The 23463-nt window shown below is 41.9% G+C and overlaps 1 protein-coding gene and 1 long non-coding RNA gene across 6 annotated transcripts in view; one reads left to right on the top strand and one right to left on the bottom strand.

The window, feature by feature from the left end:
* Positions 1-23463, top strand: part of LOC138188883 (microtubule-associated protein futsch) — an 88655-nt gene that overhangs the window by 61162 nt on the left and 4030 nt on the right. For all 4 annotated transcript variants that reach the window (XR_011175726.1, XM_069131030.1, XM_069131029.1 and 1 more), the window contains exons 2-6: positions 8517-8720; positions 11292-11630; positions 12195-12517; positions 15457-20812; positions 21818-22132. Coding sequence is in view for 3 of the 4 variants with exons in the window: in XM_069131029.1 (XP_068987130.1) it covers positions 8517-8720; positions 11292-11630; positions 12195-12517; positions 15457-20812; positions 21818-22132 (6537 nt within the window). In the remaining variant the exon portion in view is untranslated. The remainder of the gene's footprint in view (positions 1-8516; positions 8721-11291; positions 11631-12194; positions 12518-15456; positions 20813-21817; positions 22133-23463) is intronic.
* On the bottom strand, positions 5566-22813 carry LOC138188895 (uncharacterized). 2 transcript variants are annotated; one of them, XR_011175733.1, is made up of 3 exons: positions 22581-22813; positions 22145-22415; positions 5566-7854 (listed from the first exon to the last, which is right to left on the bottom strand). It is a non-coding gene; the product is annotated as an uncharacterized LOC138188895 (long non-coding RNA). The 2 variants fall into 2 exon arrangements; XR_011175732.1 differs by lacking the exon at positions 5566-7854 and adding an exon at positions 12948-14155.

Raw genomic sequence — 23463 nt, 5'->3', positions numbered from 1 at the left:
GTAGAGAAAAAATTTACCGAATGTCCAGTTGGACAAATTGTAAAGCACAAATTAAATAATAAAAAAAAAAGTAGAGAAAATTCGCCTTGGAATCCTCTAGCAGATAGGTGTTTTATTAAAAAATTATTGGTTTATTTGCGAAAACTTCAAGCTGATGTCGAAAAATCATGAGGAATAGAGAGTTGACAACAAATTTGCTATAATCACGTTGAAAGTCTCTTGAAACCGCGCTGTACCTGATAAAGCGATTTTCGATCGAACTATCAAAAACACAGTAATCTCTGATATTGGTTCACCCTGTATGTCGTAACGTCGATTCATTTGACGTCAGTCTGGCCACTGACGTCATTTTGGCCACTGTCTTCTTAGTCTTCTAGAACCCTGTTTCTTCAGAACCGGTAGAACCGAGAAGATTGCTGCGAAGATCCAGTTTGATGTAGTGGCTGTTGCTTCTTTCTCGTATTGTCGGTCTGATGAATTGCGTGTCAGAGTCATCGTGCAACGTTTTGTTTGATACATAGCACGGTGCATCCGTCATCCTGCGGAGTATTTTGGCTTGAGATCTTCGTACGATGACAGTATTGGATTTACAGACACGACCCTGTAGCTCGATGCCATAAATCCATATCGGCCTTGTTATCTTTTCTATAAATAAGTGTCTTATTCCTCGCTGATAATCCTCGCTTTCTGACAAGTTGTCAGTAGATATTTTCGTATCTTCCATCTATTTTCTCTCTTCTTACCATTAATTGTCCCATTCAATTGACTTTATTGCGCGTAACATATTGGGAAGATCTATTGGGTTGGCAACTAAGTGATTGCGGATTTTGTCAATGTCATCTAATGACAACATCCGCAATCACTTAGTTGCCAATCCAACAGATATTGTACTGTTGACAGCTGCGGTATTTTTATGCGGTTTTTACGCGTTTGATAAAGTGTGGGATGGCATTGCTCTCTCCTGAAAAAGAAACTTACACGGGTTGGCTTAGCCTCGTTGATTTTAGCTTTCCATTTGAGAAGCTACTTTTGGAGCAAATTCGGGTGATCTTGAAGGTAGGAGAATGCAATTTTAGGATCTTGTGGCTTGCAAATATCGCTGCATCACTCGCCAACGTTCCCATTTTGGTATTCGCTGTGGTTGGTTAGTCGAATATATATAGCGAACGTGGAACTGGAAAGAAATATACTATGATACACATAGGAACAAATTTATACACTGTATATTTTGTACGCAGAATCAACCTCTGAATCGATTAGTAAATTGTTGGCCAATGTCCATATTGTCCATCAAAATCCAATGGCCATCCATTGTCTATCACGAACAATCACTTGTTAATGTAAATTAACCGGTTAGCCGGTTTTGACGAGTATACTCGTCACGAAGAACTGGCAATACTTTGTGTTTTGACGAGTATACTCGTCACGAAGAACTGGCAATACTTTGTGTTCTGACGAGTATAGTCGTCACAAAGAACTGGCAATACTTTGTGTTCTGACGAGTATAGTCGTTACAAAGAACTGGCAATACTTTGTGTTCTGACGAGTATACTCGTCACGAAGAACTGGCAATACTTTGTGTTCTGACGAGTATACTCGTCACGAAGAACTGGCAATACTTTGTGTCCTGACGAGTATACTCGTCACGAAGAACTGACAATATTTTGTGTTCTGACGAGTATACTCGTCACGCGTAAAATGTAGTTACAATTTGCTGTTTTAATTGCAATTAGCAATTGGAGTAAACTGTAACAATAAAATTGAAAAATAAAACAGTCAAATCACAAATTTATTCTGTATTATAGCAGCCACACATACTCTGTATGTTTGACGAGTATACTCGTCATCGGTTACTTTTTGCGACACAATTTAGAAACACGCTTTTCAAAGAAGTCGCAACAGTTAACTGGTTGATAAGATTAAAGAACATGGTTCTTATTTCAAAATGAACCAGGGAGAAGCAAATAATTTTTTCAGTCAAGTACCATCGACGAATAATATATGGAAAATAAAATATTAAAATTAAAAACCTTGCGGCGCAATCTCCATTCGACCAACGCGTCTTCTGCTTTCTTACATGAACGTTTTGCATGAAGAAATTTCCAATGAAGGCAAGCAAAGCAATGTTTTAACGATTTCCACGTACAAATGCAACAATATTTGACTCGAATCGTAAATCTAAGATTTATCCAATCGGGCAGAGAGTCCTCGAAAGCGTTACAATTCTGAAAACTTACCAACTAATGTAATGTGAGCTCGCCAGGTTTTTATTTTTAATAATACGAGTTCAACAATTGAGTAATACCCTATAATAATAATAATAATATTATTATTATTATTATTAATACGCTATTAAACGATACCGCGATTATACGATTATTTCGTGTTCAACATGTACAGGTTTCTGATTTTAACAAACTTATTTTCTTCTCCTTAGTACTTATTTCTAAATAAAACCATCTTTTTCAACTTTTCCAATGTACACACCTGATCGTTTATTTTCCCCCTGCAAGTTGTCACCCGACAACGTACATTGAGCCCCACCGCGCGATAAGAAGATATCTCGAGACTTCACCTGGGCCAACCAGACAATTATCCGCAAGGAAGAATCGATTTCTTGAAATTACACGGTGTTATCGTGGTGAAACGAGCGTGTTTTCCAACTTTCAGCTCTCTAGTTGTCCTAGGCAAGTAGCTGAATCTTCGTTTAAAAAAAATTCCGCCCGGACAGACAGGCAAAAAAGTAAGCTGAATGAAAATCGTTGGAAAGAAATTTCCTTATAATATACAGCACGTTACAGTCTTATCTAGCTTTTCTACATTTACTTTCTTTACATTTGCCTCACTGATTCAGCCACGATACGATTGCGCGGTTTCTCGCCAGCCATTCCACGCTGACCTCCTTTCCTCCGCTGCTACTTGCTTCTTTAATGTACCTGCGATCCTTCCCCTTGGCCCACCTGTCCCTTTCCCCCTTTCTTTTCCTCTTTTTATTCTCTCTCTTTCTCTCCGTCTCGACCGTTTCGATGGACCGGTACACGGCAATCCAGAGTCTTATTTAAGGGCAAGGTGAACGTACTGCTGTTGCGAGGTCAGGTTTTCAGTGCCACCTACGCAGAAGCCGTTGCATCGAGTCGTTATTTTGGAAAATAAAAGCTGTCTCACGCTCCTTTCCATTTTCGTCCGTTTTGTTTTGCGTTTGGTAAAAGGTGTTTTTGCTTCCAATACACCGCAGGTGGCAAAGTCAGGAATAGAACGTGCGACCGACAGACTGACTGGGAAAGTTGAAATATTTTTAGAAGTAATCGATTAATTGCTGCTTGTTGCAAAGGCATTTCACACAGCAACGCTTTGGAGGAACGATCTGAGCAAACGTTTGTTTGAACAGTTTACGACGTATCTCGTAGCGATGAAATTGCTTTACAGTTGTTGTTGAACGTTATTTATACAGTTTCTTTGTTCGAAAATTTCCTTTGTATTTCGAAAGGATCGCAAGTTCGTCTGGCAAACATACTTTTGTTCGACGCACCAACTGTGGTTAACACTTTACCGACCGATAGCCGATTAATCGGTTTTTCGTCGCCAACGCTTACCGACCGATAGCCGATTAATCGGTTTTTCGTCGTCAACGCTTACCGACCGATAGCCGATTAATCGGTTTTTCGTCGCCAACGCTTACTGACCGATAGCCTATTAATCGGCTTTTTATCACCGATAATCTTTCTCATTATTTAAACAGTAATTTGTTATTTAGTATTAAGGTACCTTGTTCAGTTGCGTCAGTTGCGTTGCTTTGTAAGCTCCTACAGTTTTACACCAATTTGAAAAACTTACTAGCGAAAAGAATGGTATTGGAGAGTCTAAACGAAAACAGAGCCGGCGCCAGGGAGAATCTGCGCCTGAGTTGCCGGTCGGACGTGCGTATGCTGTTGGACCGCTAGAGGTCAGTAAAGTATTAAAAAATACTTGACACGGTCTCGATCATGTGGTTTGACAGTTTTCTTTATCGTTGTTTCCCTCTTATTGTACGTGTACTTGGTGAGTGGCTGTCGTAGTGACATTTATAGCGTTATTAAACGTTCTTTATACCCATTGTGTAAAACGTAGCTTACTCTCCGGAGAAGTTTGAGTTTTAATTTGTACTTTCAATTAATCCGAAAATATACTTCCGTGAAATACGTGAATCGCGTGAAACGCACTTGACACGCTTTGGTCTTCGTCGTTGTTCCCTTGCTATTGTACGCGTACTTCGTAAATCGCTGTGAAAATTCTCTTTCACGAATAGGCTGGGTATTCGCGTGCTCGCTACTCCAATCGATTGGTTAACATTACGTGGCTACACTGTTAACGACTTGTAAATGGTTGGTAATTATGGCGTGAGACACAGCAACCTAGAAAGGAAGTGACATGTGAAGAATGCGCAATTAAGAAAACACATCAATTCTACGTATTAATCGCGATATAAAAACGAATAATCTTCCTAGATCCTCTGACAATCTGAACGCCTAACGAAACGACGTATTCGTGTTAATTTCCAAAAAGCAAATAACGCAGCTCGATCCAAATGCTCGTTGAGGTTAGCAACTAAGTGATTGCGGATTTTGCCAATAGATGGTATTACAAAATCCGTAATCACTTACTTGCCAAGCTAATACGATCTCTTTTTCTGCTTATCGTTCGTTTGCGAGCATCAAGTGCAACCTGAACATCGTCGCGATTACAATAATCGATTTAAGCGGAAAGCAAACAAGTGCGGAAGCTGTTTTTCCATCGTCGTTCGATCACGTTGGTGGAAAAATCACGTTTAATCGACGAAACGTCAGCAACGATGTGACACGGTTGCGTAAAAAAGCGAAAATATTTCAGGCAACCGATCGAAGCATCGATGCTAATCGACGTCCAATCAACGTCTCGTTATCATTACGAATTACGCGTTCACGGGTGGCCGAGCCAGGAATTTGCACGTGTACAAAGCGAGAGACGATGGACGCGGCGCGGCCGACCAGGCTCATTAGGAATAAATCAATTAGCAGGCCGCCTGATTGCCGGCTCAACGATTCGACGGCTATCCAATTAACAGTTTCCTCTTGATTATCAAACAATACTCGATCTTTCGACGAAGACGAATCCCTGGCCGGTTGATTCGCGCAAGCGACAGGCGCCAACATCAGCTGAACGTTCGCGAATACGATTATTCACCACGACTTTAATTAAGTGGCTGGTGGGAGTTGCGTCGACAGGTCTTTCACCTTTGCAAAACGTACGGCGTAAGGTGGGGGAATTTCAAGCTACGGAAGCTTTTTCATCGTTCGATCGGAACTAAATCGATCTTTTTAACCTGACAAAATTTGTTTAATTATATTTGGTAAAAAGTTTCTTTCGTTTCATAAAGACATTTTTTGTTTTATTCGTTGTTTTGTTACTACAAATAAAATAACACAAAAGAGGAAATGTTGTGCATTCAGCGTTTGCTTATATTGGGTTGGCAACTAAGTGATTGTGGATTGTGTCAATACCACCTAGTGGCAAAATTCGTAATCACTTAATTGCCAACCCAATAAAATGAAAGAAACTTTTGGGGCGACCTGAAATATTTGAAAACCTGGTAACTGAAGATTTGTGATCAATGTCTTATAAAAGCTCGTGCAATCGCTGTTGAAAATATGTGTAATTGTCGAGAAGAAGTGTTCCTCGTTTCGTCGGCTTAGCTTGAGCGAGAAAATGTTTACGTTGTTGTTGTTTTACGTGCTTGAAATATCTTTTATTACAAAAGTACATACGTAGAGCAGATAATGAAGCTGTAGAAGAAGAATCATATACGAATTTTCTGATTCGTCATATGCACGTGCACTGCTCGTAACACCATCTGACGCACGCGGTGCGTCTACCCGCGTTTCTGTCCTCACGTCGTTCGAAAATTGATTGTAATACATTGACTGACGATTGATTGTATATAAAACGAGCCACGTATTGGTTTTCTTCGTTTTTACTCCATCACTTTGTTTCGAATTTCTTTCTGAATGACGCGTTTCTAATATAATTGCCAGATGTGATCGATAAGCGATAAGACGAGATGGCTACTTTGGAATATAAAAATAGAAACGGTATACTACACGTGGGCGAAAACAAAGGCTACAATTACGTGCTTTCGATGTGGAAATACAATTTCGATTATAAACGCTGTTCCTTAACCAGTTAGCTGCCGCGATCTCTTTGAAAATTTTGAAAAGCGTGTACCCAGGATGTGTGGCAAAAAGTAAGCGATGACGAGTATACTCGTCAAGCACAGAATATGCATGGCTGTTATGATATAGAATGAAGTTGTCATGATATGACTGTTTTATTTTTTAATTTCATTACTGCAATTTACTGCAATTACTAAACTGCAATCTAAACAGCGAATTGCAACGACCTTTTACACGTGACGAGTATACTCGTCAAGCAGCACAGAATGTGTGGCAAAAAGTAAGCGATGACGAGTATACTCGTCAAGCAGCATAGTATATGTGGCAAAAAGTAAGCGATGACGAGTATACTCGTCAAGTACAGAATATGCATGGCTGTTATGATATAGAATGAAGTTGTCATGATATGACTGTTTTATTTTTTAATTTCATTACTGCAATTTACTGCAATTACTAAACTGCAATCTAAACAGCGAATTGCAACGACCTTTTACACGTGACGAGTATACTCGTCAAGCAGCACAGAATGTGTGGCAAAAAGTAAGCGATGACGAGTATACTCGTCAAGCAGCATAGTATATGTGGCAAAAAGTAAGCGATGACGAGTATACTCGTCAAGCAGCATAGTATATGTGGCAAAAAGTAAGCGATGACGAGTATACTCGTCAAGCAGCATAGTATATGTGGCAAAAAGTAAGCGATGACGAGTATACTCGTCAAGTACCACAATATGTGTGACTGTTGTAATATAGAGTTAAATTGCACTGAAAGGACTGTTTTATTTTCTTCATCATTTTTCTCGTCATAACACAGAATATTTCTACTTCTTCGTGACGAGTATACTCGTCAAAACCAGCTAACTACTTAATCTCAAGTCCATTAGTCGATCGCTCGAGTAATAATGAATCGTCTAACGCTTAGTGCCTGGTCTTTAGGCTCTCGCTTGGAATTAAGGGAAGAATTCCGTCGGCTTCAGCGAGGTAACGAGTTTACTAACCCCTTGGCATGTAGGTTAAAAGGAATCGATGAGATTGCACGGCGTGCGAGCGCCGCGTATGCATCGCTCGCACTGTAGTCTGTGCAGCTATCGCTGTAGGAGCCGCGGTTAACCAGAAGTCGCAAGCCGGCCGGCGTTAACTTTGCTCGCGAATCACAGCTTCGACTTAATTGTTTCCACGAGGGAGATCAGCTACGAAGCGATCGCGGATCGATCGAGCCAGTGGAAACCAGTCGCGTTGATCGCTTCGTTGCTTCGTCGATTGCGCGATTTTAGGAGATCGCGCGATATAAAAAAGGAATTTGGAAGGGAAAAGATTGCCGTGCGTTTAAGAATCTCTTCTGGGTTAAAGACGCGATAAAGTTACGAGGTGGAATCGAGGCTATTGCGAGAGAAGTTGAATTGGAAGAAATTCAAGTGCAAACAAGTTTTTGGACGAACGTTTCGCTCGATTACACGATCATTCACAAAGTGACAATTGTCGATCACTGCAGCTTGCTCACTACGCGGCAAACTTGTGACGTTTGAAGAGTTGTTGCTGTGGAAGGTTGATCCCTCGGCAATATTTCAGATTGTGCTTCTTTGCTGGGCTATCCCGTGTTGGCAGGTCATTTTATCGTTGAAAAAGAACACGTCCGAGTAGTTTGTTTCGTTAAAGTGTTCGTGTAGATTCTGAAAAACAAATATAATCTTTGGGTCGTTACAGGATCCATTCACAAGATTCGAGTTAAAGATCGTAGTGTTAAAAAAGTATTTAAAAAGTACAAGAAATACGCAGACTCATAGCAAAGTATATGAAAAGTATAGAAAAACCGTCTTCAAGCCTATTATCAATTTCAAAATGCAAACTTCACATGTTTTTAAAATTTAAAGCTTAAGTTTGCATTTAAAAATTGCAAACTTCACACGTTCCTTGAGTGTCTTGTACTCGACCGCATAACGATCCTAACCTAACCTAAACCTAACCTAAACGACTCGAACCTAAACGATCTTACGCATAAGTCCAACGCCTGTGCTCTGTGAAAACTAAGAAAATTAAACAAAAGCAAGGAGCAACAATTTCCCAAACGGATAGCATTCTGCTTCAAAAATCCCTTCAAACGACAAATTTAAAAGAATTTGTCACGCTCGTGCACACGTTCACGTAACGGAATTGATGAGCTCCGCTAAAATCTAGGAACAAACCTAAGTTTATAAGACTTGCAAATTTGTCATCGATTGACTTTTAAAGCTAAAGACGAGGCTAAAAATCGTAGAAGTCTGTCGCCATCGAGAAACATTGCCCCGCAATAGATATGATAAAGCTAAGAGAAAATTACGTGCGGTTGTCGCAGGCTCGCTTTCAGCAGAAGCAACTGCAAGAGAAGGAGCAGAAATTGCTGCAGCTTTACGACCAACAACAGCAACGAGCTTATCAAGTGGTGCAACGAGGCAGCGCCGGCTCCAACAGCTCGAATCATGCTACCTCCATCAGCCAGCACACCGTCACAAAGACCTCGAGCAGCAGCCATACAACCTCGACCTCGCAAGGTGGAAAGGTGAGCGAATCCTCGCGTGGAAACGCGCCGTGCGTTGTCGTAACGCGGTTTCACGCTACGCTTTCTTGAATGGGCTAATGGCCGCTGTTTCGTGGCTGAGAATCACGACGAATCGCCTTTCAGCCTTTCGTTCCGTTCCTTCTCTTTTCTTTTTTCTTTTTTTTTTTCTCCCACGAAGCACACATTCGTTCGTTAACCTGTTAACTGCGGAGTTTAGTTTCAAAAATCCCGCGCGTAGCGGAAATCAAGCGACGACGAGTATATACGTCGAACGCAGGACAGATGCTCCTATTGTAAATTTTGCGAAGAAAATAAAGCAAAAGGAGGAAGGAGTAGATTCTTGCTCGATAGAAAATTAACGATTCATCGTTGACAAAGGTGTTGTTATTACAAAATTAAAAATAGCTAAAAATAATAAAATGAAGTGGACGAAACGATTGGGAAAATGGCGGACATACGCAGCGAAGTACACAAATGGGGATGCATTGGGGAAAACAATCTAACCCCAATCAAAATTGGGGAAAACTATTGAATCGCTATCGGTCGGTAAAGTGTGAAATAATAAAAAAAAGAACTTGTGCGTATCCTTGGTCGTTCACAGATTTCCTCGTTCTCGTTGCATTTCGGAGAAAGTCGCGACGAAAGAAACGAAAACGTTTTCATTTGTTCATTTGTTTATTTGCGTTATGGCACGTTTCCGCGTCAAATATCAGCGGAACAATGCCTGGCTGCAATTAGAGCGGTCGTTGTTAAGTGCAATGCTCGCATCGCTGCGTGAGGCCAGTATTTTGAACAGTATCTTCATTAAATAGACGATAACGCGAATAAACAAGCGTAGAAACGAGAACTGTTTTGCTCCTCTCACCACGATTTTCTCCAAGAGAAAATCCCTACGGGACTTTTCTTCCTAACCAGTTAACTTTGTTCGACGTGTATACTCGTCGTGCAAAATAAAACAGTAGCATTTGCTATAAGAATTGAAGACTTTGGTAAAAAGTAATACAAATGACATTTAGTGAGTTTCCTTTATATTTCCAATAAACCTATTATGTATTTTATAAAAGAAGTTTGATTATTTGATTAATCTCTTTGGTGTATCGATTATGTATTGTTTCTTACGAATTAAGTCGTTTATTATTTTCCAATTGTTCGTATGCTTTAACTTATTACTTTTTGCCAATTTGTAAGTTTTTAATAACAATAGCTTTCTCAACGATGAATCGTTCATTTTTCGTCGAATAAAAATGTAAAATTTATTGTAGGAGCAGCCGCTCTGCGTTCGACGTATATACTCGTCGTTGCTTGACTTTAATTACGCGCCCTTTCAGGGACTTTTAAAACTAAATTCCACAGTTCACTGCTTAATTTATCCATCCTCTACGCCCTCGCGAAGCTTTGACATTGAAGTTAAGCACACCCTGTATATAACACTGATATTCGCATATAACATACGATGTGTTACATAAAATATTTGTGAAGAATTCGAAGCAAGGTGGATGGTTGCGTTTATTATTGAAGAAAGGTAAGAAGATTAAGGGTTTGGCGAGCCTTGACCGCAATCTTGAGAATTCGTAAGTGAGCGTTGTCGAGCGTGGAACCAGTTTGTCGGGAAGTGAAATTATGTCAACAAGTAAAGGTAAACCTTCGAGTAACATTGAACGAACTTGTTCTGAAAATTTGTTACAATTGTGAGGATCAAGAAATAGGAGAAACGATCTCTCCTCGTGATTCTTTTCTTCTTCCTTTTTCTTTTCTTTTTTTTTTAATTTATTGTTCATCGTCACATCTTCTGATAAGTTGTTGCTGACTACGATTACGTGTATTCTATAAACATACTAAATACTTTTATACTATTTAAATTATACTATTTGCATGCTACATTTGGTACATTTACCTTGGTTATTGCTGTTAATTAGCAATTAGTTAGTTGGCAAATTAGTACAGTTTGTACAGTTCTAGAAGATGGATAAGTTTTATTAAACTATTATTCTAACTTATCCATCTTCTATCTTCTATCTTATCTATCGTTGCTTTCAACCAGTTGGCCATTTTTCGCGAGTATACTCGTCATGAAGAAACATTTTGTTACCACGAGCTTGTCACTAATCAAATTCAAAAATAAAACAACCGTTTCGTTGCAGCTTAATTCCACATTATAACACACACTCTGTGCTTGACGAGTATACTCGTCGCCGCTTACTTTTTGCAATGTATTCTGTTACTTCAGAATGATTGCATACTTCTGACATATACAAACACTTGCAACGCTATCTTATCCATCGTTGCTTTCAACCAGTTGGCCGTTTTTCGCGAGTATACTCGTCATGAAGAAACATTTTGTTACCACGAGCCCGTCACTAATCAAATTCAGAAATAAAACAACCGTTTCGTTGCAGCTTAATTCCACATTATAACACACACTCTGTGCTTGACGAGTATACTCGTCATTGCTTACATTTTGCCACACGGTTCAGGCACGTTGCTTTGCAAAGTTACCAAAGTGGTCGCAACGGCTAACTGGTTAACAAACAACGACGAGATTAATCGTAAAAATAACATCTGTTCGCGAAGGTGAGGCAGATGTTCGACGAAAGACGGCAAACGACGGTGAAGGGCATCGACAGAAGCTACCCACTGGAGCCGCTGGAGAACAAATCGCGGAAACAGACGAACGGAAACGGCGTGCAGAAGAACGGAAATTTGACGGTGAACCGACAGTCGGTGACTGTGAAACGAGTAGCCAGGGCTGACGTGAACAGCAATTTGAACGGTGGCAAACCGATCGTCTCGTATCACGAGGAAATCAGTCGAGAATCGTTCGGTCCGTGCGCGCGCCAGGATCAAGAGGATGACGAGTTTGGAAACGAGAACCACGTCGCGCAATATGCGAATGGAAATCATCGAGACGAGGTAACGCGCCATTTTCCAAACGTGACAATTTTCCCCATTGAAATAGCATTTCTTAACATATTTTCTTCGTATGTACACACACACACGCGCGTGATACATACGGTACGCGTTGGATTCGAATTGCCACGTATTTTCGCCATACGCGAAGCAGCAAGTATCGACTTACCTCGTGCAAAGGGTGGAAAATCTCGGACACGAGGTGTAAGTTAAAGGATGAAATTTGGAAAAATACTTTCATAGTAATTCGTAGAACTTTCCTTGGCTTCTTGTAATGAACAGTAAACACAAAGACGTAACTGAAAAGTTTATAGGACGAACGTTTAAAGACTTTGCATTCTTAATACTTAAAGCACAAGGATAAATACAATTTGTTTAGCTTAGGATCAGATCTATTGATTGTAACGTGTAATTGAGGTGAAATATTTCAGAGCTACGCTATCATTTCCACTCGACGTATTTAAATACACGTTCTTTCGCTATTTGGCAATTTTAGTTGTGTACATAACGCATGGAAATATTCCCTTGGACAATTTTTACCTCGATATTTCAATTGCATTCGAGCAGACACGTATGGAGGAAGTTTTGAACGAAGATATGATAGAAAGGAATCGTATGATGGCGAAACTTCATCTGATGGAGTACGACGAGACGTTGAAGCACCGTGTTAAAAACGACCTCGAGAGCGAGGAATTCCCCGAGGACTTTATGGTCGATGTTCCTGACAAGCTTCCAAAACAAAGTGTTACCAGGAAGTTATCTCAAGCGGAGGTCAGGTTGGAACGCTTTAAAAACGCGAACGCGAGGCGTGGTAACAACGTTACGAAGAACCCAGCCATTGCCCCGAAGAAACGATCTGACCCAATATTTCCAGCAAAATCCACTTGCAGGTACGTAGAAATAAAGCCAGAAACAGAAAGTAGAAAATTCCAAGTCGTGAAAATAATACGCAGATGGAACCGAAACGAGAACGACGTTATTTTTATATTAAAATGGTGAAAAAATAACTCGTATCGTATTTGCCGCCAGTGAAATCCATTTGCCCGCGAGTCTACCATATTTATAAATCAATATTTACGAATACGTATCCGTATATATTTATGAAATCCTTAATTTCATCTGGGCTCACACACACACACACACACGTACGAGAAACAACGTACCGCCGGTTGACAATATTTTTATAATTCTACGAAATCTTCTGTTTATCTGAGAATAATATTTTTACACGCCTGTTTATCTAGCCAAACCTCGCCGAGAGCATTAAAAGCGCAATTTTACTTTATATCAGTCGGTAAAAGTAGATTGAAATTTAAGGTCGTGCAGTGCTGAACTGCGAGGTAACTATCGTTAACTGGATAATTGGCTGTTGCAAGTTTTAACGCGCGTTCGACATTGACAATTAAGATACGCCGTTCTCGTTGTCGATTTCCAATTTCCAACAGAGATCATCGCTGAAACCATCAAACTACTGGAAACAAAATTCCCTGCATTTCTAACGATATTACAGTTGCACTGCGGACGTTTACGCGCATTTAATTAAGACAAAGTGTACACGTGCACGCGCATAATACACGAAGATATATAAAATATCCACAGTATAGTTGCTGTAAAAGAGAAACAAAGAAATGTTTGCTTACGTCTCTTCAATCTTATTCACAGAACTATAATTCTGCATAAACATCCGCGGTCTAGTTACGACAAATTTCAACTAACGATAATTCGGACAAAGAATGATATTTCATGTAATCTTTGTCAGCACTTTACCGACCGATAGCGATTCAACAGCACACGCACGTCCGACCGGCATCTCAGGCGCAGATTCTCCCTGGCGCCGGCTCTGTTTCGGTTTAGACTCTCCAATACCGTTCTTTTTCTTCATCGCGAACGGTACGTTTTTCAAATTCGTATGAAACTGAGAGCCTACGAAACTGTCGCAACTGAGCAAGCAACCTTAGTACTAAATAACAAACTACTGCTGAAATAATGAGAAAGATTGTCGTCGACAGAAAGCCGATTAATAGGCTATCGGTCGGTAAGTGTCGGCGACAGAAAGCCGATTAATAGGCTATCGGTCGGTAAGTGTCGGTAACGAAAAACCGATTAATCGGCTATCGGTCGGTAAAGTGTTAATAATTAAATGGCTAAAGATATCGTCGACTGGCCGGATATCAGCAGTTGCTGTTGCTCAATGTACCATCGAGAAGCTTAGCAAGTGTTCTGTTGTTTCGCGTGAAACAATACTGCACGCTAAATCGTATGGTGAAACTCGTGTCACACGAGCAAAGATATCTTCGGCCAATCTAAAGTATCGCGAAGACATTGTTTCTAGCGTTTTCTGCGACAGTGTTAGGTGTAACTTGTTTTTACACTTTTGTACCGTGTCATTGCTTCTTAAAATTCTCATTCTGTCTGTCTATTCACATCCTTTTACTCTTCTTTCGTACATACGCCGCGCATCTTCCGCTATTTCTCACTTCTCCTCTGTATTTTGTCCTTTTCGCTCCTCCGTCCCGCGCGTTAATCCGCTACAACAGAAGAATACGTTTGTCGAATAAGTAAATAAATCAAATAAATATTTTGCATTGCAAATGAATGAAATATTTCTATTTGAAAAAAGAAAAAAAATTATACATACGAGGGAGGAAAAAGAACGTAGAGAATAGAAAGCATCTTAACGCGCAAGTAGCTCGCGTCTTTCGACGATCGAATCGAACGTTGACAAATGCAAATTCTCCGGCCGCTAATTGGCAATCAGCGCTAACAATCCGTCGCTGCTTTCGCCCCGCCAAACCTCTCTACGCCGCCGATTAATTTCTCGTTGCATAATTGCGATTGCTGACTAGGCTCGACTCGTTTAAACCCACGCAACCGTAGTAGCCTAACAATACGTGCTGCCTGGAAGTGATCATCCTTGAAAGAACAACTAAATGGCGCGTTTCCGGCAAAGTTAAAGGCGCAGCGTCTCCGGTTTGTCGCAAGAAGGAAGATGCGCCCGCTCTAATTTATATGTCCGCCTAACATTAAAGCTATCGGAGAAAGGATAAATCGGCCGAAGGACATTAAACGCTGCATCATCAACCATAACAGCCTACTCGCCAAGCATGAAGCCGTCGTAGTATCGGAGACAACGTGGACGAAAAAAAGAAAGAAAGAAATAAGAGAACAAAGCGTCTCGTGAAACAATTAGTCGCACCACTAGCAATATCAAATTTGTATATTTTCCATTGGATTTTCCTTAGTTGCTTCCTAGTTGAACAACGAATAAAAAAAATGTATCGTATTTGATGTTAAATTAACGAAATGATTCTGCTAAGTTTAACTTTCACGGCGGTTGACCGACGCACTTTCTTCTCCTCAGTGACCGAACCGTGTTTTCCGGATCCTAACGATGGACCGTACTTGAACTCTCACCATGTATATTGTTGCAACATTTTCTATATCGAAGTTTTACGCTCCGAACGGAGGGAAACATCGGCGACGTTCGAAGCTCCACGTGGCTTTTCTCGCGGCTTTACCGCGTAACCAACATCTTTTTAACAAAATAAAACCGATCAGTCGAGACGAATAGCCAAAGATCGAAGCCAGCTGCCCTAGCTTTGTTTTGTCGCGAAGGAGAATCCTAGAAAATATCGTGTCCGCCTGACTCATTTTCCTCTGCTATCTTCTTCATGTCGGCTAACCACAACCGCAAAGCAGGATTAACACCAGATAACGAACGAAACCCGCATTGTAGAGCAAGAAGATAGAGTTATGAGAAATGAGGATTTCTGAGGCTTGTAAGTTGTAAGCAGAGTGGAATATTGTTATACTGATTGTGATTTCATAGCGCCAGCCGAATGACCAAGACAGCTTCAGACAGAAGATCGAACGATGGGAAAAATCCTGCAAGTAGCAAATCCAGAGGGAAGACACTGGTCTCTGGAAATGTGGGGGAAACGGTATCGTTGGATTCCGGGAGAAATGTGAGACAAAGAGACGAAAATCCACGGTTCTTCTGTGGAGAGACCGAGAAGTCTGCCACTGTGAACGCCGTTGGTTCGAAAACCGCGAGGAAATTGTCGTCTGAAGATAGAATACGAAGAAGCGAAAGGTCTGCGATATTTAATAAAGAGAAATCTGCTATTAAATATCCGATAGACTCGAAAGCTGCAAGAACATCGACATCCGAGTCGCTTAAAGATAAGACAGGAAAAAGGGAAAGTCGCGAATTATCCTCTAAAGATGCTGGAAAATCAACCGTCACTTCTGCGACTGGCGCAACAACTGCTAGGCAATTGTCTTCTGAAGCTTTAAGAGATGTCAAGGATCAAGGCGATCATGGTAAATTTATCGGCGAAGAGTCTGAAAAATCAGCAACGACTTACGCGATTCATCCAAAGTCTGCAGAGAGACCGATTCGTAAAGTTTCCGAAGATACGAAGGACGTTAAGCGACGAAGTGAAAGCCCGAGATTCTTTTGCAAAGAGTCTGAAAGATCAGCAACGACTTACGCGATCGACTCAAAGACTGCAGAAAAGTATACTCGCGAAGGTACGAAAGATACGAGGGACTTGAAACGACGAAGTGAAAGTCCGAAATCCCTCCCCAAAGAGTCTGAAAAATCAGCAACGATTTACACGATTCGTCCAAAGTCTGCAGAGAGACCGATTCGTAAAGTTTCCGAAGATACGAAGGACGTTAAGCGACAAAGTGAAAGTCCGAAATTCTTCTGCAAGGAGTCTGAAAAATCAGCAACGACTTACGCGATAGACTCAAAGACTGTAGAAAAGTATACTCGCGAAGCTACGAAAGATACGAGGGACTTGAAACGACGAAGTGAAAGTCCGAAATTCCTCTCCAAAGAGTCTGAAAAATCAGCAACGACTTACACGATTCGTCCAAAGTCTGCAGAGAGACCGATTCGTAAAGTTTCCGAAGATACGAAGGACGTTAAGCGACGAAGTGAAAGTCCGAAATTCTTCTGCAAAGAGTCTGAAAAATCAGCAACGACTTACGCGATTAGTCCAAAGTCTGCAGAAAGACCGATTCGTGAAGTTTCCGAAGATACGAAGGACGTTAAGCGACGAAGTGAAAGTCCGAAATTCTTCTGCAAAGAGTCTGAAAAATCAGCAACGACTTACGCGATTAGTCCAAAGTCTGCAGAGAGACCGATTCGTGAAGTTTCCGAAGATACGAAGGACGTTAAGCGACGAAGTGAAAGTCCGAAATTCTTCTGCAAAGAGTCTGAAAAATCAGCAACGACTTACGCGATTGACGGAGAAACAAGTAAAAAATTCTCTCTCGAAGGTTTAAAAAGCGTCAAGAAACGAAGCGACAGTCCAAAACCTACAACTTACGCGATCGAGCCAAAGTCCGCAGAAAGATTGATTCGTAAAGTTTCCGAAGATATAAAGGACGTTAAACGCCGAAGTGAAAGTCCGGAATTTTTCTGCAAAGAGTCTGAATGGTCAGGTACCACTTACGCGACTGATTCAAAGCTCGCAGGAAAATTAGCCCGTGTTTCCTTGAAAGATATGAAGGACGTTAAACGACGAAGTGAAAGCCCAAGATTCTTCTGCAAAGAGTCTGAAAGATCAGCTACCACTTACGCGATCGACGCAAAAACAAATAAAAGATTCTCTTTCGAAGATTTAAAAGACGTCAAGCAACGAAGTGATAGTCCAAAATCTACAACTCACGCGACTGACTCAAAACGTGCGGGAAGATCGATCCGTGAACCTTCTGAAGACATAAAAGACGTTAAACGGCGAAGTGAGAGCCCAAGATTCTTTTGCGAAGGATCTGAAAGATCAGCTAAAACTTACGCAATTGATCGAAAGACTGCTAATTCCTCGAAGACCAGAACACCACGTAGCGATAGTCCGAAATTCTTCTGCAAAGAATCGGAGAAATCAGACACGGCTTATGCGATAGACTCGACAATTCTTCCAACGTCCCCTAATTATATGAAAGACAGTAAGAGCTCCGTATTAAAAATCGAATCAAAGAACAAAAAGGATATGACTAATAACACGATAAGAGAACCGACGAACGACGCCATGAAGAGACACGCTACATTTCCCAAACGCGATGCAGTCAGCAAATCTTCTTCTCCGGAAGGTCCAAAATATGACGTGATATCTTGCGCAAAACCGGAGTACCAAACTCTGCGTAAATCTACCGAAACCAAATTACCTGGCGTTTTCGAGCGCCTAACAAGAGAACGTAGCTCGAGTCCTCGGTCTTTCTGTCGCGAAGGCAAAAGATCAGCCACGACGATGAGCACCCGCAACAGGGACACCGAGTCCCCCTCTGTATCTGCAAAAGTGGTCGAGGAAATGCAAGAGAAAGGCAGTGAGAGTCGAAGAGTCGGTTCTGGAAAGCGCGATGCTTCGATAATTCGTGCTGACGAATCGAAATCACCAGAGTTCGCGAAAGCATCGTCCAGAAGCTGCAGCGTAAGTCCGCAGTACTTCGGCTCGGATTCTGATAGATCCGCCAGCATCCTGATGGTCACGCCGGAGACGATAGTGAAAGCAAAAACAGACTTAGCGTGCTGCAAGAAAAGAGAACAAAGTCCTACGTTATACGTTGCCAAAGGCGAGAAACTCGTCACGAACGTGCCGAGAGAAGCGACAAGAGGATCGCCGACAGAAAGCTACGACGAGACAGCGAAACGCTTCATCAGAAGCTCGGTATCGCGATTTTTCTCGGAGCAGTGTGAAGGAGCAGCAAGAAACGTGGAGCCGAGAAAGCTTCAGCTGACAGACGCCAGAACACCGAGTCAGACGAAGTCGCAGTTCGATGATGAACGAGCTGAGAGGGACGAGGGAACGAGTTTCGTCGCAGACGGCAGTCGCGACTCATCGCCCAGGTCTCGAGAAATCGTGGAAAATAGAGAAGAAACGCCAGAATTCTTGCGTTACGAGACAGAAGAGTCCGCCATCGCTACGAGCCTTCAGTCTAAGATTTGCACAGACGTTGAGCAACCGCCCAAAGGTGTGCACTCGCTTAAACAAACAGTTGCGTGTGAGATTACGGCAAGACCAAGGAATCTATCGACCAACGTCAAGGACAGATTCTTAAAGAGTCCTTTAAGCGTCAAGGACGACAACTTGACAGCCGAAAACGCGAATGCACTTAGCCGTAGAGGGTCCGCCGGTGTTCTACGTTCGACGAAACTGATTCGCGACGTGCTGCAGCGTCAGAGTGGCCAAGATCAGGTGGATTATGCTTCGCCTGGAATATCCAGCGAATGGGAAGAGCGACCGAGGGCCGACAGGATGCAGGCAGAAGCGAGGGTGGACAGGAAAGTTGAGGAAAGAGCTGGGACGCCGGCTGGTCGCCAACTGGGGTCGAAAAGTTGCAGGTCCGCGGAAGTGGACACGCAGATCGGAGAAATCAGGACGCCTGAACGATACGTAAAACAGGAGCAGTTTCGAGGTACTTACTCGAGATCGAGCAAGGGAACAGCCTGCGAGAAGTCGAGTGCTGGAAAGTTGCTGACATATTCCGTGCGCAAGCCGGTTAAACAGAGAGGATCGTTGCTGGAGTCGAGCATTTTCCAGCAATCGCTGAGAGATCGAGATTCGGCGGACGAGAGGCCCGTTAGCTCGAAACGTACAACGCGAATTGCGTCTCTGAAGAAGGAGCCTGCAGCTTGTGCTCGTAGCTTGCAGAGTCGAACGAAGGGAAACGCGGCGAATGGAAAGAACAAAAGCGACGTTTTGAAGGCTCGCAGCCAAACAGCGAGTCCGATCTCAGCAAGCAGCGGAAAAACGAGCTCAGAGACGGTTGCTGATAAGAGGAACATGGACAGATACGATGCTTCGAAGCGTATAACGCGAACGTCCAACGAATCCATCGCTCGTAGCTCGAAAGGAGCAACTGATGTGGCAGATCGAAGCGGCGAAACCAAAATCCCAAGAGCTGGAGCACGAATTGCCAGGAAGCAGAGTATCGCGGATGAGAGGAAGAAAGGCAAGACATCTAAACAGGCTGAAATTTTGAAGTCCATGCAGCTCGTTCGCAGTGCTACAAGAGGATCAGACTTTCCGCAGGAATCACGAAATATGGTTGACGAATCAGTTGACGACGGTACAGTCAGAGACGAACAGACTGAAATGAGGAAAAGTTGCTGCCCCTCGACGATCGATATTAGAAGGTCGGAGGCCGGCTTAGCTTCTATAAAGGAACTTTCCAAGAATTACGAGAGAACAGACTCGGTGGAGTCAGCTCTCAGACGTTTCGATTCGATCGGAACTGAGGCTGAATCGATCCGAGGTACGTTGGAACGAAGCGTGGAATCGATACCGAAGGAAATACGAAGGAAATCTGGCAGAAGCATTGGCCGCAAGGCTGACTCAAAGACGATTTCGCCGAAAGCACTTGATCCACCGAATGTAAATCTTTTCGCTAAGAGAACGTGCGCCAGCAAAGCTACGACCGTATCCAGAAGCGCAATGGCCGCCGCTAAAGGAAGACAGGCTGAAACGCAAGAAACGCGGAGGCAGAAAAAATTGGAGAAAGCCAGAGACTCGATAGAGATCAGCCGAATTGCCATAAGATCGAGATCGCTGTCGTGTAAGCGGAAGCTTTTCCAGCACACTGATTCCAGCGAGACTGGAAGCGTTGCATCGAGGTGCAGCATCGATTCCTTGAGAACCGTGGAACGTCTCTCGACGACATCCAATAAGAAGAAATCGCGCGACTCGGTGAATACCACGTCGAAACGCTTCGAATTCTCTGGCAGCGACGAGACGTCGACGCAGACGATAGACAAAGCAGAAACGGATAAAATGTCAACAGGTGTGGGTTGCTCATCGACGAAGCAACTGAGATCGATCGAGGATATTCGTAGGTCGATCGAGGACGAAAGTTGGGATCGCGAAACGGGGCAACCGTCGGTGATGTCGGCGATCGTAGGCAGCGTGGCGAAAGCAGCGGGTCGATCGGAACCTCGTCGAATAAATGTCAATGATCGCGCTGGAAATAGAAAAGAGATATGTTCACCGGGGCGGTCGGTGAACCTTACCGCGAGCAACGACGCTTTAGGGGATACGGCGCGTTCGTCTGTAAAGTGTACGATGCGTTTCCCCAGGGTCGCGAAAAGTCCGAGCCCGGAGACGACCAAGGAAACGAGCATCCGTGCGAGAAGAAACATCCCAACGTCGCCGTCCAAAAGTCCGGACACGGTCGCTAGGGTAAGCAAGAATTGCATAAAAGGTATTCCTCTTTCTTCAATGATTTTGACGTTTCGATGGAAGCACACGATTATGGTAACGTGTTTCTGCTTGCAAATTGTTAAGGCAAATGGTAAACTCATTTTTAGCATGTCATTAACCAGTTAGCTGTTGCCACCTGTCTGAGAACTTTGAAAAGCGAGTACCTGAAACGCGTGGCGGAAAGTAAGTAAATGACGAGTATACTCGTCAAGCACAGAGTGTGTGTTATAATGTGGAATTAAATTGTAACGAAAGGACCGTCTTATTTTTGAATTTTATTACTCACAGGACTCGTCGTAACGCAAAGTACTGGCGTTTCTTCGTGACGAGTATACTCGTCAAGGACAGAGTGTATGTTATAATATGGAATCAAATTGTAACGAAAGGACCGTTTCATTTTTGAATTTTATTACTCACAGGACTCGTCGTAACGCAAAGTACTGGCGTTTCTTCGTGACGAGTATACTCGTCAAGCACAGAGTGTGTGTTATAATATGGAATTAAATTGTAACGAAAGGGCCGTCTTATTTTTGAATGTTATTACTCACAGGACTCGTAACGCAAAGTACTGGCGTTTCTTCGTGACGAGTATACTCGTCAAGCACAGAGTGTGTGTTATAAAATGGAATTAAATTGTAACGGAAGGGTCGTCTTATTTTTTAATTTTGTTACTCACAGAACTCGTCGTAACGCAAAGTACTGTCGTTTCTTCGTGACGAGTATACTCGTCAAGCACAGAGTGTGTGTTATAAAATGGAATTAAATTGTAACGAAAGGGCCGTCTTATTTTTGAATTTTATTACTCACAGGACTCGTAACGCAAAGTACTGGCGTTTCTTCGTGACGAGTATACTCGTCAGAGACAGCTGAGTGGTTAAAATGGTATTAATCGCTTTTGTTAAAACTTGGCTTTCGTTAAAAGATAACGAGAAACGCGTCAATTGTTTGGCGTTACAGTTTCAAACGAACGCGTATCTGTTACAGCGTGCGTCGAGCGAGTTGAAAGCTCAAGACACTAGATCGACGAAACGGCCAACGACTATGAAAGGCACAGAGCCAATTGGAAACAGGAAGGCGTTAACGGCGACGAGCACAACTACGAAAAAATCAGCGGACGTGGTCGATAGCGCTATTCTCGAGAATGGTCTGCATTTACGAGACCAAACTGCCGAAACGAAATACGATAACGACTCGCCCACGAAGAAAAGCGACGCTCTGGTCGTCGACTTGGACGAGCAACCGCCGAAGGAAAACGAGCCACTTCCGCGGAAGCCGCTCTTACGAAAACAGTCCACCGAGGTGAGCACATACCTGTTAATCGATTATGTTAAATAAAAATAACGCAGACTCCATACAGAGGGTTGAGTTAATAATTTTGTAGTGAAACGAAGGTTTTGATGTAACAATGTAGCAATTGAAGCAAGTTGTTCTAGTGGCATAGGTTGCAAATTTTAAAGCTGCTGTTCTCCTCGCTCCTTTTTCACGTTCATGTTCCTTGGGATGCTGCGCTGCGAGTAATCATGGACTCGAGCAGATTTGCTGCTTTCTTTCTTCGATAATTCCAAGAAACCTCAGCTCCTGCCTGGATATGATAAATGAAAATGTTTTTGTAAAAAATAAATTGAACGCTATGCTTACGTAATTGAAGGAGGAGACGAAAAGACAATTTTTCAGCGAGACAGTGCTCCTATTCGTACAGCCGCCGGTACAGAAAAATGATTTCAAGATTTCGAAATGGAATTATTACCATGGCCAGCATCGAGTCCTCGTCCGAAATCCCAATCGGCAGCCTATGGGGAATTCCAGCGAGGAAAGTTTATGACCGAGAGGAGCCACCTGTAGAAAATATCGTTGAATTTAAAAAAGAAGAATAAGATTTGCTTTGAATAAGTTGATAGACAGTGTAGAGTAACAGATTAATAGAAGTAATCAAAGATAAAGAAACATCTGTTAAAAATATTGAATGAAAATGTAACAAAAGTAACTAAGTTAATTACGCTGAGTTTATGTTTTTTCACAATGGAAAATACAAGTTTAATTAGAGGAAGATTTCGTTTTCCTCGAGATTTCGAAAGAGACAAATTTCTGCTTGTTTAATCTTCAGCTTTGGTTTACGTTATATTAAAGGATTTTGTCAATTTTTCTTCGAATATTATGAAATATTCTACAAATGAAGTACAGTTGATAATTATTCATGGCACTGTATCTTCTTACCAAATTTTGCAATACTTTGTTCATGAAAGGTGCAAAATAAACAAAGGTAGCAAAATTTGCATACGTTAAATGTTAACCAAATATTTCATAACTGTGTATCTTTTCTTTATTTCTTTTGTAATATCTATTAAAATATTAATATCCATTTCGAGCCATATTAATATTTATTTTCTATAAAAAGTTGAAAAAGTACATACTCTTTGTATCTGATGTGCCAGAAATGTAAGAAATCTCAAGGACAAAGAAGTAATTATACTTGCATTGATAGTTTCACTATAGGAAAAAATGTTCTCATCTTTGTTACAAAATGCAAACAAAATTTATATTATAAAAGCATATGATAAAATGCAGCGATTTAGATAAAATGTAATCAAATTTAATAAAAGCATCCTAATTGTAATTCTCGCATAGCTAGA

Source organism: Bombus flavifrons, chromosome 17 (genome assembly GCF_040668555.2).
Source record: "Bombus flavifrons isolate JBK064 chromosome 17, iyBomFlav1_principal, whole genome shotgun sequence".
Taxonomy (NCBI): Eukaryota; Metazoa; Arthropoda; class Insecta; order Hymenoptera; family Apidae; genus Bombus; species Bombus flavifrons.
The sequence above is the reverse complement of the archived record's forward strand: the minus strand, read 5'-3'. Positions and strand labels throughout refer to the sequence as shown.